This window comes from Photinus pyralis, unplaced genomic scaffold (genome assembly GCF_008802855.1).
Source record: "Photinus pyralis isolate 1611_PpyrPB1 unplaced genomic scaffold, Ppyr1.3 Ppyr1.4_LG8, whole genome shotgun sequence".
Taxonomy (NCBI): domain Eukaryota; kingdom Metazoa; phylum Arthropoda; class Insecta; order Coleoptera; family Lampyridae; genus Photinus; species Photinus pyralis.
Genome location: NW_022170819.1, coordinates 20,631,206 through 20,650,796, shown reverse-complemented (window position 1 = coordinate 20,650,796; position 19,591 = coordinate 20,631,206). Strand labels below are relative to the sequence as shown.

The window sequence follows — 19,591 nt, the reverse complement described above, 5'->3', positions numbered from 1 at the left end:
CCTTACGTATATATGTACAGTGTGTATAAAACTTATTTATGGTATGGCTTTAGCGATTGCGATCGCGGAAATGGTGGTAATTAAACTTTCTTTTTTCCCATTTAAATGTGTGTTTGAATGCGCATAGTAATGTAGAACTTTCGAAGGGCTTACGCGTTTACTTAAAATTTAAATAAATGCATGCATTCAATAATTACAAATAATAAAAACGACCGACGAAGTGAATATTAACTATGTCAGTTCTCTTTGTTTCCATGGTAAATTGTTTCCAAATATGTGCTTTATAAGGCACTGGGTAAATATTTACACGAGGACCCTCTATTTCCTTGTTATTTCGTTCTGCTGACGAGCACTACAATTCTGATAGGGTAGAATTTCGGCACCTCTTCAAAGTCATTGAAAGCTGAGCTTATTCGTTTTAATTGAATTTGTTTACGTTTTTTTTTTAATTTAGAAAGGGGTATTTATTGTTAGAATTGTGGGGCTCTAAGTAACCTGGGGAAATCGTTCTACAACCCTAAGATACTCTTGAAAAGGAGTAGTCTGAGTTTGTACCCCTCCAGTTGTTGAGCTTAACTTTGGGTGCACCAAAAACTTCGAAATTTTCGGACCTTTTCCAATTTTTCGCTTTTAACTCCTAAAGACCACATCCTAGAGAAAACCTTATTAAGAGAAATGAAAGAACATTAAATTCTGCGTCGATTGACCCCCACAACTTTAAAAATGAACCAAGTACAATTCTGTCGTATGTAGCATCCAAAGTACTGGTCCTGTAAAAACATTCTGACAATCAAGGTTGTGGAGAATTTAATGGTGAGTTCAAAAAACTTTTGGTACCTATATATACTTATGTATATAGTCCAGGCGAATTAACCATTTTTTAGTTTTTGGTAATGGAACTTTGCCAAGTGAATATGTTAAAATGGTCTATAACAAATACAAAAAAATAAATACGTAAGTAGGGGAGAGGGACTAAGTTTTTGAGGAGGGTGAAAATCGTATGGCGGCAATTTCCGCAAAAGTTGAGATCAGAGACAACAGTGTTCAATGGAAAAGTTGTAGATCGTGAAAAACTCTACAACTTTCTTGCCAGTCACTTACTCACATAACCTCAAAATAACCGAAAAAGTCTCGGAAAGCCGGGTTTTTTTGTTTTTTATTGTTCATTTCCGCAAAAATCATTTTCTTTTAAGGAGACTTGGTTTAAATATATACTATTTTATGATTCAAATAACTACAATTTTTTTCAAAATAAAAATTAGGAGGTTTCCGAAATATTGGTTTTTTCGGTAAAAAACTTTTTTTTTAATCCTTGTTATTTGGTGTCATTTTCTTCGTTTTCATCAATACTTTTTGATGAAATAAAAAAATTGTAGTCCCTATACAACCCCAGGCCCGTAATCAGGGGGTGGCCAGGTGGGGCTCAGAACGTAGTCTTGCCCCCACTAGGTTAATTAAGGTTGATGGTTCCTTTGCAAAAATTACAAGGGAAGTGTTTATCAAAAACTTGTTAAGCCCCACCTGGAAAAATGCCGGCCACCCCTGCTACTTCATTCTGGCTACGGGCCTGTATATCCCTATTGAATAAGAAGCTCTAAAAACGCAAAAACTCCAAAAACGACTTCAGTAACATTGAATTGTTGATAATGTGTTTAAATTTTGGAAATTTGTCAAAAACCAATTTCAGCATTCGATTCTACGGGAAAAAATACAAAAGAAACTACATTTCATTGTTACCGGTTACAGAGACTTTGTTCCCTCATAGTATTATTAGAAACATTCAAATGAAATAATTTTGTGTGCTGAAATATTATATTATACTGGAATTTTTGAAAATGGAATGACCGTTATGATTAGAATAGAATTAGACCCCCTTCCCCTTTCCAGAGTTCGAGATCGTTAGAAGCCATAGAGGGGAGTGACGGAAGTGTGCTAGGCCCATTCGAATCAAGGCCCACGCTCGCATACAGTTCAGGTATATAGATATTTGTACTCCTGAAGACGCTTACCACAAAACACGTGCGATAGAAACTACTCTACAATGCAAAGTTTGGGAAGCTTTTCAGCGCCATCTCTCAATTGATGTCAAACTGTTAGTAGTGGGAAATTTAAAATTCTGCAAGTATATCCTTGGTAAAAATGAATCTGTGAAATGTAGTAGCCTGGTTTTTCTTTGGAATTACCTGAGGAAAATTCAGTGATGACGAAGAGGAGCTTGAAGAACAGGAACAATTTGCGAATGGGGGAGGGGGGGAGACTATCACATTCTCCTTGTCGGTACTCACTTCTGACGCCCCCACAGTCATATAAATGCGCCTATTTAGTGAATTTCGCTAAAATCCCTCACAAAATAGTACTCCATTTTTGGGGCACTCGTACCTGGAACTTCTGTTGGCTGCACGAGAAAGAGAGACCGCGATTCGAACTTTACGAAACTTTAAACCGCGTGATAACATTCGCAGCGGAAAGTAACTTGTGGGTGCCCGATGTCGGCTACCCCTCGAAGGCGTGCGCTTTGCAAAAGTTGATTTATTTTGCCTCTCGGAAAAAAAACAAATTCTGTCGCAAGAGTACGTGTGCGCGTTTACAAGATTTTGTCAACGACCAAAACCGTTGAAGAAAAAAACTGAAAAATCACCACGTTAATATAACACGCTCGAGAAAGGCGCCCGGATGTCCCCTACCCTACATAATGAAGCTCCGTTCCTAAAGTTGTTAATTATACGGCTCCGGTAGGTACAGTCCACTCCTCGTATTTCTACAAGCTTCAAACACAGAAATAATAGGTTCTTTTGTATTTTTGCCCGTAGAATCGAATGTTTATTTTAACAAAAAGTATAGATAAAAACGAAGAAAATGACACCAAATAGAACTCCCTACGATACATCTCTGAAGGACAATTTTTATTTGAAAAAAAAGTTTTTTGACGAAAAAAAACCTCTTAATTTTTTATTTTGAAAAAATTTGTAGTTATTCGAATCATAAAATAGTATTATTTAAACCAAGTCTCGTCTAATAGTTATTTATTATACAAGATGATAAACGGATATTTTAACCATTGAGTGAATTAACTTCCACCAGATGGTTGGTTTCCCTTTATCGTCGTGTATAATACAAGTTTTTTATTTTTTATTTTTTAGCAGAGGCCATATAATCATTGTAAAGCTTCTGACAATTCTGAATTTAATTTAGAGACGTCAAAAATAGCAAGTTTAGGTTCTGTCGTCGCGATCGATTTCATAGACAGAATTGTCATATGTTCTGAATGTCATTTTTAGCGTACATTATTGAAATAACAATGGCAGCTGTGATTAGAATGCACAATCATTTGTTTCACTTTATCTATCCTTACGGTTAAAGAACGGCTTAGCCTACTCATTCAAAGCTATTAAAATGTCATTTTAACGTATGCTATAAAATAATGAAAATTATTTTTGCGAAAATGAACAATAAAAAACACAAAACCCGGTTTTCCGAGACTTTCTCGGTTATTTTGAGGTTATGTGAGAAAGTGACATGCAAGAAAGTTCAGAGGGTTCCGCATTGAACACCTTCCATGGCATGGAGGGTTTTATTGCCATCCATGGTATGTATATTGGCCTCTGCGCTCTCCCACACGTCCTGCAGTACCTGGGATGGCCGCATGATGACTCGAACAATTTGGCATCATTATATGAGCAACCGAACCCAAGACTAGTGAGCAACCCAGGAAAGTCCTTCAATCCATATTTCTTGTACAATATTGCTACAAACCCAGTCAAAATGGGTAAGATGAAAGGTCGAGGACTTGTTTCATTGACTACAGCATGACCAATAGAGGTAAGTTTAGTTTTCACCTGGGAGATTTCTGACTTCTGTTGTTTCTTTGAGTTGACAACATTCGCCAAAAGCACATGCAAGGTGTCAAGAATGTCCTTTTCTGCATATTTGAAAAAATTATCCTTTATAGTGTAGGAATCACTCGCATAAATTAGTGATCTGATTTGTCCCCGATGATCGCTGCAGCTGTTTTAACAATGCGAAGATGCTCTTCTGTTTTTTCAAGTTGTTGTACCAACTGTCACTTAAGATCTTCTCGCCTTTGATTCGAAAGCAGAGTACTGAACTCTTTCCGTTAACAGTCGCAAAAATGATCCCATCGCCATTTTTTCCAGTCTGATCCATTGCGGCCGTTTTTGGAACCTCCCCTTTGAACTTTGAAGTTTTTCAGAATGTGTGGGATGGTAAACTGCCACTCATTGTCATTCTCTTCTATGTATTGACAAATGTAGTCAAATGCCTCTATCCTTACCACAGGTTTCAAAAACGCCTTACCGTATAGAGATCAGAAATAAGGTTGATTCTTCGGAGAACCTGGTCATCGCCTCCGTTCGTAGCTAACATCATTATCAAAACAGTGGGCACTTTTTTCTCGTCTGCTTAATGGCATTTTATTTTTCTTTATTTTGTTCTGTTCAACCAATGATTAAGTTCAATTAAAAGCGAAAAAAGAATTCGAACTCTCAGCACAGTAGTTGAGCTCCACTTCGTTACTCCAAGCACAGATATATGTTTTATCTGTGCTCCAAACAAGTCATCGGTGTAACGGTAGCTTTAAACTTTTCAATTCAATTTCAATTAATTAATGAAAAAATAGGAATGGGTTAGTCTGGGAAGTTTTTGAAGGCATTCGGTCTATGACTACCAAAAGAGGGGACCACGTTCGGTTGCGGCAAAAATTCCATCAAATTTAAGATACAAAAAAATTTATGAAAATCAGTCGAGCCGTTTCGGAGGAGTGCTACCACAAAGGCCGTGACACGCGATTTTTATATATTAGATTTTGTCTATATGTTTCTGAATTACGTATTAACGAAATGAAACAAAATAGAAAGACAGAGAGAAGTATTTTTGTACGAAAAAGGCTGGCGGACAAATCCCTGAGGATGAATGTTAGCTTTTAGATTACTTGAGGCTCAAATTTGGACCTGAAGTTCGATTACAGACGTTAAGAGATCTCTTTTAAAGATTCTTTTTATTGAGACTTTTATCGGGGAGCATTTTAAATTATCGAAATTCACGTGAATCTTCAACAGATTTTGTAGATAGTATCAAAGAGTTACTAATAACAGTAATAACTTAGTGTACTGTAAACTATGCTAATAATTATATTCTTTGGTAGTATGTAAAAAATGTAATATGTTGATTTCACCCAGATTTTCTCGTCCATTGCGCCAAAAAGCCAAAGATGCGTATCCCCCACATCCTTTGTTTGAGTTTTGTGGACGACCTTAGAAATTTAAATTTACAACAATGACAGGCGTCATTTCTAAAAACAAGTCGGTGGTAAATGTATCTTATCTAAACGGAAACGCGAAACGGTTGATGAACAATTAGAAAGTAAAAAAAAATACATGGAAGTTAATGGTTTAGAATAAAATCGGCTTGTTATAGTAGTGGTTAGATGACGGCACTTTTTGTCGTTACGTAACTGCCGAGTTTTTTAACCGCAATCGTCCATTTCGAGGTTTCGCATACACCCACAATTCGCAATGAATCTGCACGGGAGCGAAAGAAAACTTTAGGTCATAATCGGAAAGGAATAAACGGATTTCAATACAATTAGGATATCGTTCAATAAGCCTTTCAAATATTTAGTTTTCTCTCCACTTCGTTCAAATACAATATTTTATTAACTTTCAGAATGAGATACCTAAGCCTTTATTTGTTTCGAAAAAACAAACGGTTCCTTTGTTTTACTTCCTTTTAATGGTATGGAAAAACTCTACGTTTATAACAAAGACACAGTTAATCACTTTCATAAATATTATAAATGAGAAAATTGTGTAACCTAAATGGATGTTTTTTACAATTTTATATTAATTAAGTGAAAAATAAGAAAAAGAAGAGAACAACAACTTAGTTTTTTTCTTTTAATTAAATGTCAGTACCTATACATAAGTTTGTGTATATAGTTGCGTCAACATTGGTATTGTTTTTACAGTTTCACCTAATAATTTCGCCACAGCTTTCTTCAGCGACTTTTTGAATATTCAATTCACACTTATTTCTTTAATTTGACGTCTATTCGCGTTGTAACAATAGTGGTAAGATCGTATAATCAAACGAAATTTTCCTTTTTCAACATGTAATTTGCTGTAGCAACTAAAGGGTGTTTAAAAAAGGATTTGAGAAGGCCCCCATTTTTTGTTGTTGGCATTGTTTTTACGGTTTTTGACATCTGTTATCATTAAGGTTTTGTGTTGTCAAGGAATTTTGTTGTTCATAGTGATTGTCTTTGCAAAAGATCTGCACTTACACGCCTACAAAATGCAGTTAACTCAAGAACTCAAACCAACAGACCGTAAGAAATGACGAAAACGGATTTTGGAAATGAAACAAAAGAACCATAGGGTTTTTATAAGCGCATAAATTTCAGAGAAGAAGCGCATTTTCGACAAAAATGTAGAATATGGGGATCTGAGTAATTCAACAACGAGAAATGTATCCTCAAAGAGTTACGGTTTGGTGTAGAATTTCCAGTAGGGGTTTAATCGACCCTTTCTTATTTGAAGAAGAGGAAGGGAATACAGTTATGGCATCACTTGGATCATCGAGAACCTTTGGCGGCTTCAACAGGACGGTGCAACGTTCCACACTTCAAAACAATTGCGGAGAGGATTTTAGTCCGACTCATCCTTTTGCGAGGATATCGAGTCTACCCACCTCGAACAAACCCCCAAAATTTGACGGAACTCAGACATGAAATTCAAAGTGTCCTTGGCCAAATCGATGTGGATATGTGTGATCGGATTATGGTGAATTTCATGGACAGAGTGATTCCGTGTAGGGCTAGTAGGGAGGTCATATGCCTGATATTGTTTTTCACGTTGAAATCCCAAGATCTTTTTTAAACACTCTTTACAACAAATAGCGTACATATACTATAGCAATATTTTTGTTTGAAGGCCCTTGTGGGCAATTGTTTGTCCGTAGTTCGTATGTCCGTTTCTCAAACTAACGGATCTTTTTTACAATCCGATGTCGAAGTTGGCCATAACAGGCTCATTTTGAACGCACAAACACAAACGTAACCTTACACTTAGAATTTTGGTAGTAACGGGTGATTAAAAAAGGATTGACGTCGAGTCGCCTTTGGAAGTTCAAGTTACTAAATATACATAATTTCCCATTTAAGCAAAACTTCCAAAGGTGACTCGACAGCAACTCTTTTTTGATCACATCACAATTTTGCAAAGCCAACTTCGACGTCGAATAAAAAAAAAGACCCGTTACTAAAGATAGAACCTACTGCAGGCTACCATTGACTTGTCATGTTGGTAAAAGAGTCATTGTTCTTGTAAGACAATTGCCCTCCCCCTTTCTATACATTGCGCAAGTTTGCTATGGCGTTGTAAATTAATAACAAGAAATCAAAAGCAATGAAGATCCGGTGAACAAATGTCCAAGTGGGATGTGAGGGTTGTAACTATTTATTTGCTCCATTACGAAGCATTATTATTGTTTACGGTTTTGTTACTTGTTGAAAACTTTTGACGCGATTTGATAGATGGCTCCATCTATTGATGGAATTTTCCGGAATTTTCTTGTCTTAAATTTTGGTTGTCCATTTTTCACTTCTTTTCCTTCGTAATCCGTCTCGAATTACACGTCGATTAAAACAAACATCTGAAAGCGTAAGGCAAAACGCATGGAATTTTAATTGCCATCTTCCGAATATATTGATCTCTGGATCTGGATTCATAATTTGGGAATTCCGAAATAACAAGTTTGGACGGGATTCGCCTGTGCTCCAAGTGAGGTGATCACATGCGTTCTCCCCTTTTTATCGTAAGTACCGCCATGCTCATTTCGTTTATTTTGAGTGTACTTCCTTTAGGTTTCGGCTGTAATTTGATGTATTGTGCTTTCCATCGACAATTGCGGCTTCATCTACGATTAGCCCCCTTGTGAGGTAGGTAAATTTTATGTAATGAGAGAAGAGGGATTACCTTTGATTTCTTTTAGGGTTCAAGTTCCAGACACGTTTTATCTTACATGCCGATTCTTGTTCAGGGAGTAATTATTCACCACGGTACCACTGAGTTAGGTGCGTGGATTAGCCGGAGAACTCTCTACAGCGACCGAGTTTTATTTCAAGGTAAAATTGTTACGTTTACACACTTGCTTTCAGTATCGAAACAATTATTGATCGCATTTCATTTTACTTTTGGCAAACTTTTGTTATTGATACAGTCGATTAGTTTGCCAATCGATCCTTCTCGATTGGAGTTTGGTAAATTGGGTAATTTCAATTGTACAGTGAGTGACGTGAGTACCGTAATTCATAATTTTGAATATTTGGGGAATATTTTGTATTTCGGAGATACGCTGTCCAATTGTGGAGACAATTTCATTTTGCAATTTGATATTGAGAATAAACCAGTATTTCTTTTGGTAACTACCTAAATTGATTTGAGCTGTTATTATCACCCCCGTATCTTCTTAATTTCATACGGGGAGAATTGAGATAGAAATTGAGCGACTCTCAACCTCATTGGTAAGTACTACGAAGTTAAGGAAGATCATATTCCCAGAATAACCGACCGCTGTGGAAGATCTCAAGCTTTTATTTTATCTTCCAACTCTGCTAGTTTGAGGTAACGCAGCGCCAACTCTGCCTATTGTTATAGGGTTGAGAACAGATACAAGTATCTTCGAACTTGGGTAATGTAGGAAGAAAAGGCTAGCGTTTTGTGTAAAGTGTCTTTCTATATCGATGTGAAACGTGGAGATTAGGTGAGAGGGAGAACAAAATAATAGAGTCTGGAGGTGTGCTATGGAGAAGAGTTTTGCAAATCAAATGGTCAGATAGTTAGGAATGAAGGCCAAGTGACGTTAACAATTACAATGCAAATTTATCCCTTTAAGAGGTATTTAAAGATACACTTTATAATATGCAGAAGTGAAGGAAGTTGTCCCAATATGAAGGCGCTGTTGATAACTTCGTCGTGACCCAGTTACATATTTGTGATTCGGTTTTCACAGAAGGTAAGTCTAAATAAACGAAACATGGTGGTACAATAAAAAGGGAAGAACACACTGGGAGCACAGGTGAATCCCGTCCAAACTAATTACTTCGGAATTCCAAACTATGAATTCAGTCGCCAGAGATCAATGTATTCGGAAGATGGCAATTAGAATTCCATGCGTTCTAACTTACGCTTTCGGCTGTTTTTTTTAAATCTACGTATACTTCGATACGGCTCACGAAGGAAAACAGTGCAAATGGATAAATACAAATCAAGGCAAGGAAATGCGCTGTCAGCGCGGAAAATTGCGTGGTGAAATTGCATCAATAGATGTATAGTCATCTATCAAATTGCCTCAAAAGTTACGAGGGGTTTTCAACAAGTAATAAACCATAAAGAATAATAATGCTTCGTAATTGAGAAAATAAATCCTTACACTATGTGCCAGAAAAACCGAAATTTGCCAATTTCGTATTTATTTTTCCTGATGTTATTTGAACAGATACAAAAAAATGAAATACATTTTCTGTTGAAACCAATAGTTTCCGATTTTTGTGTGTATGTGCCGTACATCGTTGTATTCGTAATAAAAAATGCTACACAATACAGTATGTACTTTTTTTGCGTCATCCAAACAAATAAAGTTGATGAACTCGGCAAATTTCGGATTTTCTGGCACATCTTAGAAGTAACCTGAATTTTCTGGTTTTCTTTAAAGCGTGATAGTAACTCCTTAATTGCGCAACTCTTTCTTAATTTGACCGTTAACCGTTAACTTTATCTCACAATTAAATTTCCATGGAAGCAAATGTATCCACATAGGAAATTGTCTCTCTGATAAATTTAACTGACACATGAGAATTTCACCCTTATATAGACAGTTTAATATAATCCTATTTACGAATTTCTTGGTTTACGTTTTCCTTCATTTCCGTCAGTGATAATAATTTAGTTATGTGTTAGCTGAGTTTCGACACATAGGTGGTAAATCTCTACATAGACCTAGGGTAACGTACAAAAACTTAGAGAGCGTTTATAATTTTGTAATGCTGTCTGTATGCCCGTCGTATTTTGATATAAAATTTCAATTTATATATAAAACTTTTGATTAATGTCAATCTGTCAGTGATGAATTATAGACATTATAAATGTCACAAATGCGGCCGGTAAAGTGACAGGTGCGGCCAGTAAAGTGACAAGCGGCAGGAAACTCTGCCTGTCATGGAAACTCAAATTTCCTGACAGAAAGTAAGAATGAAAATGAAGGTTTCAGGACGATTTCCTTCAACCTCCGACAACTATGCAGGTAAATAAAAAAAAATGCGCATGTATTTGCGCAATGCCAATTTTTTTATTTGTTAAGATATTTAAATGAAATTTTGTATTAGGCACATCGAATAAAATTATACAGGGTGGTGCTTAGCGCGACGCAGCATAGGGATTTCAATGGTAATTTCTTTACAGTAAATTACTAGGTCCCCTAATTATTTTAGAGCAAAAGTCTAAATAGGTTTTTTTTTAGATAAAAAAATACTGCATCTGTTCATACTATTACTTTTAATTTAAACTAAACTAAGAGTATGAGTAGGTAACAACAATAATCTTAATATAATGTGATGGACGTTTTTTAAAACCGTAGAAATCGGCAAAATGAAATGGTTCGTTTTACAATAAATCAGATATGCTTTGGAATTACCTAAAAAAAAGCGATCGCTGTTCATTGTTTGCCTTTGTCGTTTATTAAATTTATACTTGTTTATAAATTACTTAGTCATAAAATTGCTTATCATGTATTTAATGGAAGAGAAAATTGAAACGTTAAAGTTGTTTTATGCTGGAAATAGAAATAGAATTAAATTTGAAAATCGTTCGACGTCAACGTCAAGAAGAGCAAAGAACCACCACCACTATGTCCTCAATGTGCAGTTGACCTCACCGTGGGCCACATTATGTTGGAGTGTCCCACCTACGCTGCTCCTCGTCGGTCATTTGGAGTTGCCAACAACCTCCAGGAAGCCCTAAATTCTAATGACTCCGCCACACTTACTGCCACAGTCCAGTACCTTAAAGTGACCGACCTGATCAATAAACTGTAAAAAATAATAATGTAATTTTAAGGTGCTAAAAACAAAGGTTGATGTACCTCCAAATAAATCGTCAATAAAAAAAAAAACAAACAAGTAGGTGCGATGCGCTTGTAGTTTGTTTAAAGACCAAAGCATCACTGAGCTATAAAAATATAATTTTTTATTTTGTCGATTTCTACGGTTTTGAAAAACGGAAAATAGTGTGAACAGATGCAGTATTTTTTTCTCTAAAAAAGACTTATTTAGACTTTTTTCTAAAATAATTAGGGGAGCTAATAATAATAGACTATAAAGCAATTGCCATTGAAATCCCTATGCTGCATCGCGCTAAGCACCACCCGGTATAACTCATGCCGATTCCAAAAAATTGTTTACAAGCAATGCTGATCTGGTGGGGCAGAATCAACCCCTTAAGGTGTGTTGTAAAAATCATGTATCTGTGAAGATCTCGAGGATCGTTCAGTATTCAGTTGTATCATTTTTCTTTACAAGTCACAGTTTGCATGAAAAACTTGATATAAAAAGCTGCTTTGATTTTTGATATGGAAATAGTTTTACTTTAATAGTTGAAAACCATACACACAAGTACCTAGGTATTCAGAATTCTGGAATTATTTGGTGATTCATGTGCTTTAGTCGTATTGGATAGCGACAGATAATCAAAATGAAATTAAAATTCAAAGCGATCTACACGAATTTTAGATAAGAAAAACGCGTACCAACCAGTAAATTACCTATCTAAATAAATTGTAATGAGAATTCATTTACTTCAAAATTGCCCTTGCAACATGCGTGAAGTTCACCTTTCCAGAAAATTAACGCTATACGTTCACAGCTATTTTTAACGCTCTTAACTACGTAATGCGGTAAGCAAACCCATTTCGCCAGCTATGCAATTAAATTAACGTCTCGCTGCGAAAACAACAGACCAAGGAGCAAAACCCATCACATGTAAAAGATAGCGTGACGTGACGATGCACGGTTTTATGACTGCCGTGATTTGATTTGGACATTTACGAGCAGTACTGATTTAAAACTGACTACTGGTTAATGGATATGGTCTTATGGATGTTCTTTGTCGCAGTGGTCTGCAACTAAAATGCAAGACAGCGTTCAACACATCGTTCGTATCTTCCACGTCTAGTAAAAAATGTGATTTATTACAATATTTCGGCACGTACTGAATCGTTGCCAATGATTTTTCAAAATTTTTATATTCTGTAATACTTTCACTTCCTTGCCACAGTAGGAGTAGGTTTTTTGTGTGATAAGTTTTCCTATGCTCTCACCTCCGTTTATATCATACTCTACATTGAGGCAAAGGGAGCCAAATCAATCGTTTTTAATATAAACCAAAGATCCAAAAGCAAAATTTGCGTTTCTTTTTTAATTTTTTACAAGAATCACAACGGATAAAACCGAGGATAAAACTATAAAAGCACGACACTGATCGTTTTACCTTGCTTTTGAATGCACGTTTTTTTTCCGATTTTGCATATTCGTACAATTTGGAAGTTCATTCTAATCTCGAGGAAATTTGCACGCATTTTTTGAAATTTTATACAGATTGATTATCCTAAAAGTAATTTCGAATTTGTTATATTGAGGTGCCAAATGTCGTTGAATCCTTTTTCACAATCTTGTGGTGGGAATTTCGACCACATTTTTACACCCTGTAAGATTGTATATTTTTTTAATAGTAAAAGCTCGGACGCAAATTATTTTACCCAAAATCGTCCTGAAACCTTCATTTTCATGCCTACTTTCTGTCAGAAAATTTGAGTTTCCATGACAGAGGCAGAGCAGACTACGTTTCCTGCTGCTTGTCACTTTACTAGCCGCACCTGTTACTTTACCGGCCGCATTTTTGACACTTCCAAATGTCTATAATATGCCTCCTGTCATCACTGACAGATTGACATTAATTAAAAGTTCTATATAAAAATTGAAATTTTATATTAAAATACGATTTCGAGTAAAATTGAATACAAAACTCGTCAGTAAAATGGCATTACCTGAGTCGGAAATTAAAATAGGTACTCGGCCCTAAAGGGGCCTCGCACTTCAATATTTCCTCGCCAGTAATGTATCATTTTCCGGACTTTTATGTAAATAACTATTTCTCGATTTACCATTACCTTTTTACTTGACTTATTGTCTACCTGAAAAGGGCTCTTGATTTTGGCTATCACCATGTTTCTTTGGATTGGGTTTCTCTCTATCTCTGATGTGCTGTGGCTGCGCTTTGCGGATTTGTATTTGCAAGTAATTAGTGTGAGGTATGTAAAGATTTTGACTCGGAATTATTCTGAATAACTATTTTTCTATGGCTTTATCTTCCCTCAAAGTTCTCGTTGCAAAATATCTACGCCGAATTTGACTACCACGCTTGGAAAATTCCACCACTATTTTGTGAAATCTATCACGTGATTCTGCATTTTACCTTCTATCTTCTACTTGCATTGCCTGGTGACCTGTTTACATGGAATGTGTTTACACTTCGATATAGTGCCTATTTAACTGCAAGTATTAACGAAACCTTTGGAGATTATTGCTGTTTAAATCGCTCCGATATAGGTATCTGGTTTTACGTACATCACCTTTTTGTCGCTACGAAGACGGAAGAATATACCTTCCGAGACCCGATCTTGTCGTTATGCAAGGTATTAGTGCCTGTAAATTAGTTGAAGTTACCGAGACCTACTCCAAAACTTGTTGATACTATCTTATTTAATTTTTGAATTAATTAGACTACTTTACTGTTGTATAGAAATTTAGTTCTTGGGCATCGTAAAGTAGTTCTTGATATTAACGTCACTTTTATGCTAATTACGGTTTTAGTATCCGATTTACCTAGTGTCAAACGTTCGACATTGTTGCTATCGCAATATTTTGTGCCGCGCTATTCACTATCTCTCTTGTTTGTTTGTTTGTGCTGTTGTCTATTACAGATCAGGCAGAAAGCGCCATTCTGAGCTCACAAGGCCGTTATAATCAGAGTTCAAAGGTAATTTTTTGATTTGCCTCTATTCATTGCTATAACGTTTGATTACATACTGGCTTTCTATACAATCGAATTGTAATTACTGTCTTTGTTTGATAGTCATTTAACAATTATAGCCCAGCTGTTTTCTACGGAAGCCTGTTTTGATTTTAATAATGTGCCTGACTACGTGTTTATCCTCATTTTTGCTAGAAATTGAGTTAACTTTCAATGTTGGCATTGTAGATCTAGATATTATAGTTTGCTATTTGTAATATTTTGAGATCATTTATCAAATTATGTACGTACCTTCGATTCTGACATCAATTCTTGTTTTTATTTCTTTAGCGTATCATGACCAGAACCTGTTTGCCTTGCTATTCCTTTTTCTCTTTTGAAATTTTAAAGACTAAGTGGCGCCTATCCGGTTTACTATTACTATATTTACCTTTTGCTTCGTGTTTGCTAGCGTAAAAGAACCCCGACCGACCTCTACTTTGTCGTTTAACAATTTCATCAAAAGACCACAAAATATCTAAACTCAGTAAACATACACACGTTTTTAAACGTATCCCTGCAAATAAAATTTCAATGTTCTTAACTATTACGTTACATAAGGTAAAAGGGAACTCAACAACAATACGTATACAAATAACTATTGTACAACTAGAGAAGAAAGTGGAAATTTTCAACTCGAGTTCAAAGTTCAATTAAACCAGAATTGAAAAACACTTTCTCCTCAAGTTTTAAAGGTAATTTTTTTCTGAAACTACTTTAGAATCATCTACTTTCCTCGCTAAAAAGGCTTAAGAAAATGTGATTTTCCTCTAGCGAGGGAAAAGTTTTTTGGAAAATTATCCGGTTGCGTGGAACAAACTTCCGTGCATTATTAGGTAATATCGTCAAGCAAATTAAGTAAACGTGTCATTTATTTACACTACGAAAAAAGAGGGTCTATTATGCAATTGGTCGAAATAAAGACTATCGCGTCGCGTTGTATAAAACAACCGGGTTTCGGTCAAGGACAGAATAATTAAGCGCGCCGAAGTATTTTGTTTCAACAAACCAACGATTGTAAACGGGTGTGCAGTAAGATTTCGTTATTGGAAGAAAAGCGAAATTGATTTTTTGTACGCGTAATCCGTAATTATAACACTGTTCCGAAGTCTTATAGACGGAAATAGTATATTAAGATACAAGTGTATAATCAAGTCTTTAAAGCACGCGCAACGAGTTTAAGGGCACGACGCAAAGTGGAGTGCCTTTAACGTTGCAAGTGCTTTAAAGATCAATTATACACGTGTATCTTATAGTATTTTTTATTATACCTGCAGTATAATTTAAAAATAGGAAATACAATGAAGTCATATTGACGTTATACATACATGTCTAATTAAGTGGGCTGGGTGTTCGTGATTTCACGATTGCCATGGAAATGTCACTTGACGTTTGCTTATAAAAATCGTCGTCTTTGTGAATTAAACGATTTCCGTTGAAAAAGATAATACACCGTCCATTAAATCGCTTGTTGTAAAATCTAAACAAACGTTGGTAGGTGTAAAATCCAACTCCAGTAAAGCCTATTATAAAGAATATGAAAAGTTGTTTCCATGGATGAATAGGAAGTTACTTACGAATACAGTCTTAAATGCATCCATAATGCTGGCATATATGAAGGAAATGTCAAAGGTATTTAAATCTTCTATATTTTGGTGCATTCATTCAAAACTTTAAAGCAATGCTGCGATTAAAAAGTGGAACAGATTTGGAAGCATACCCTAAATTACGCGCGTTTGTGAAAGCTTCAACCAAAGGATAGGTACAAAAGCCAAAGAAATGTTCTGCATTTACAGAAAGCGACATAAGAGGATTTTTTATTTCGCCCAGATGACAGTTTCAAAAGTCATACTTGAAGTATCGTTACTTAGCAACTTTAAAGCACGTGTGTTTAAAGGCCCTTTTTCGCACGCATTTGAGTGTTTAAAACGGAGATTGTGATTCAGGTATAATAAAAACATTAAATTAATTTAAAAAATGTAGAGTATTTTTCTCCTTTTGACCCAGTACGAAAAATCTAAGGCCCCATTGCTAACACAAACAGTTGGACCTTATTCAATATTAGTTTTTTTTGTCAATACGTATTGATTCACGATATACTTGTTAATTTTGCAAGCAAGCAATTTTCAAAAAGTGCCGATTTTTGGAAGTCAATTTTCAGAAAACAACGCTGAAAGTTTCCAGTAAGTACCTACATCAATGTAAAACTTGTATTTAAAGATAGCCGGGAGTCACTTAATCATTTAATAAAGAGGGTGTCCACCCCCTTTTATTGCAAAACATAAACTTTAATTTCAAATATTACCGAAAGGACTCCTAAGATATTTGCTAATCATAAACATTATCCTAAGCAAACGTATCTAAGTTAGATCATTATCGATCCGTCATCGAGAAAAAAAAGTAACATTGAGATCACTTGCGCTATATTTAAACGATTGGATAACAATCACCGAATGTTTAAAAATTGATAAACTACCGGCGCCAGTTAGATTCAATAAACCAAAAAATATCAGTAAGTCGCTGACAGACGAGATTTGATTTTTCGACAAATATTTTTCATTCAGCATCCCGGAACAATTCCCGTAACCCTTACTACATTGTAACACGTCTATCTGGCAACCGCTCGTTCGAGTCGTGCCAAATACCACAATTTGTTGCCAAAACAAAAGGGAAGAAGAAATATCGCAATATAAAGTGGTGGATATTGAGTTGAAACTGTTTAATGTAGCGAATACCGCGCGTTTTAGGACAGAAAAGTAGATTCCTCGTTTTCTCTTAAAAAGGTCGCGCGAGGCGGAAAAGACCCAAGTATAAGCCATAAATCACGAAATCAACTATGAAGGAAAACAAACTAACATATTTATCAAACTTAATGCGAGAAATAATTGATGACGACGCTTTTGCCGAAAGCCCACATTTCCTGATGAAGGATCGCAACGTCTGCGTGTACAATTGACTGGAAAATAATTTATGACGATATTGGTCGATGGGAAATCTTTCGCTTCGCTTAATTTTTGTTTAATTCGAAGGAAATGAATTAAATATAACGGGACTGTTTACCCCCGCACGTTTTTGGAATAGTGGAGAAGTCTTGCACGAATGTCCCAACTTCTACACGTGTGTATTATGATTATTTTGGATGGAATAAAATTATACCATGACAAATTGTAAGGCACACCGAACTAAATTGATTGCCAACATTAAATGTCACGTAACGGGTTCTTCTCTAAAAGTAGTTCTTTGTTTACCACTCATTTACCCTGCAATAATTAACGTTTTCGTTACAATTTGTCTTCTTTGAAATACTCTACAAGTCAGATAGTATGATAAAAACAAACCCAAATTGGCACATATTCGGGTAATCACTAAAAGAAACCTTTAAAACTGATTCGATCAAACGAAAATAGAGAGAAAGAATCAGGATTAGGTTTCAGTTGTGTCAAGTATCTACAATTTTATGACTGCAAGTCATTACATGAACATTGTTTATTTTCTGTTTTAAAAACCATCAAGGATTATTAATTTTTTGGATGAAGAATACAATTTTTCGTGAATAATACTTAGCAACTTTGGTATATTCCACAGCCATGAAATCTTTCTACGTTTCATTTCGTAGATGGACTATACTTTGGTTTTACTGACAGGGGCGGACTGGCCCGGGGGGGCGGGTGGCGTTGCCACCTGGCCTGTACGTCATAATGGCCCGTTGGAAATTTATAAGTATGTGCTGTATTTACTTTCTTGCACTATTAATAAGTTATTAACACGATTCTCTAATTGGGGTTGATGTTAGGTTGTTAAAAAATTAAAAAATTTAATTGAAGTGTTTTACAATGAATTTATCATTTTTTGTCGTATCATGAAAGTGCTGAAATACAATGATAGGCGACGCGCCTCGTTTGGATTGTATATTTTGTTACTTTTAATTATCAGCTGCAATTTAAAAAAAACTGTATTGTAATTGATTTCCGAAAAAGGAGTACCTTAAAATGAAGCAAAAAATGTTTTTGTGGTGCACCGCAGAGCTACCCCCCGCCACCTTCATTACTACACTAATACTTTAATGGCCCGTAACCTATGCAATTCCACCTGGCCCGCCCCTGACTAGAAACCAATTTCGAAAGAAAATTCAAAGGGCTGTAACTTTTGAACTAGTAGCCCAATCTTGGAACTGTTTGAAATTATGGATTCTACAGGCCACATTCTATAAGAAAATTTTTTTTCCGGGTCGATCTGAGACAATTTTTTTTTCGGGCTCAAAAAAAGGCAGTGTAAAACCTTCCTTTTTTACCAAAAATCGACTGCACCAAAATTTCTCGGGAAAACACTTTTTCTTATTAATTTTGGTGCGTAGAATCCAAAACAATTCGTACTTTTTCGATCGACTTTTCAATCAAAAGTTATAGACTAGAAACCAATTTCGAAAGAAAATTCAAAGGGCTGTAACTTTTGAACTAGTAGCCCAATCTTGGAACTGTTTGAAATTATGGATTCTACAGGCCACATTCTATAAGAAAATTTTTTTTCCGGGTCGATCTGAGACAATTTTTTTTCGGGGCTCAAAAAAAGGCAGTGTATAACCTTCCTTTTTTACCAAAAATCGACTGCACCAAAATTTCTCGGGAAAACACTTTTTCTTATTAATTTTGGTGCGTAGAATCCAAAACAATTCGTACTTTTTCGATCGGACTTCTCAATCAAAAGTTATAGACTAGAAACCAATTTCGAAAGAAAATTCAAAGGGCTGTAACTTTTGAACTAGTAGCCCAATCTTGGAACTGTTTGAAATTATGGATTCTACAGGCCACATTCTATAAGAAAATTTTTTTTCCGGGTCGATCTGAGACAATTTTTTTTTCGGGGCTCAAAAAAAGGCAGTGTATAACCTTCCTTTTTTACCAAAAATCGACTGCACCAAAATTTCTCGGGAAAACACTTTTTCTTATTAATTTTGGTGCGTAGAATCCAAAACAATTCGTACTTTTTCGATCAGACTTCTCAATCAAAAGTTATAGACTAGAAACCAATTTCGAAAGAAAATTCAAAGGGCTGTAACTTTTGAACTAGTAGCCCAATCTTGGAACTGTTTGAAATTATGGATTCTACAGGCCACATTCTATAAGAAAATTTTTTTTCCGGGTCGATCTGAGACAAAAAAAGGCAGTGTATAACCTTTCCTTTTTTTACCAAAAATCGACTGCACCAAAATTCTCGGGAAAACACTTTTTCTTATTAATTTTGGTGCGTAGAATCCAAAACAATTCGTACTTTTTCGATCAGACTTCTCAATCAAAAGTTATAGACTAGAACCAATTTCGAAAGAAAATTCAAAGGGCTGTAACTTTTGAACTAGTAGCCCAATCTTGGAACTGTTTGAAATTATGGATTCTACAGGCCACATTCTATAAAAAAAATTTTTTTCCGGGTCGATCTGAGACAATTTTTTTTTCGGA

The 19,591-nt window shown here is 35.6% G+C and overlaps 2 protein-coding genes across 3 annotated transcripts in view; one reads left to right on the top strand and one right to left on the bottom strand.

The window, feature by feature from the left end:
- Positions 1 to 19,591, top strand: part of LOC116178896 (nucleoside diphosphate kinase 6-like) — a 234,504-nt gene that overhangs the window by 196,118 nt on the left and 18,795 nt on the right. Inside the window, exons 1-2 of one of the 2 annotated variants that reach the window (XM_031498547.1) lie at positions 7,892 to 7,954; positions 8,008 to 8,140. The exons of the other annotated variant lie outside the window; for it this stretch is intronic. Of the exons in view, the coding sequence (XP_031354407.1) occupies positions 8,038 to 8,140 (103 nt within the window). The 5' untranslated portion in view covers positions 7,892 to 7,954; positions 8,008 to 8,037. Of the gene's footprint in view, positions 1 to 7,891; positions 7,955 to 8,007; positions 8,141 to 19,591 lie in introns of those variants that run through there. 2 annotated transcript variants of the gene reach the window in all.
- Positions 1 to 19,591, bottom strand: part of LOC116178893 (uncharacterized protein C2orf81 homolog) — a 179,521-nt gene that overhangs the window by 143,227 nt on the left and 16,703 nt on the right. The gene's annotated exons all lie outside the window — the stretch shown is intronic.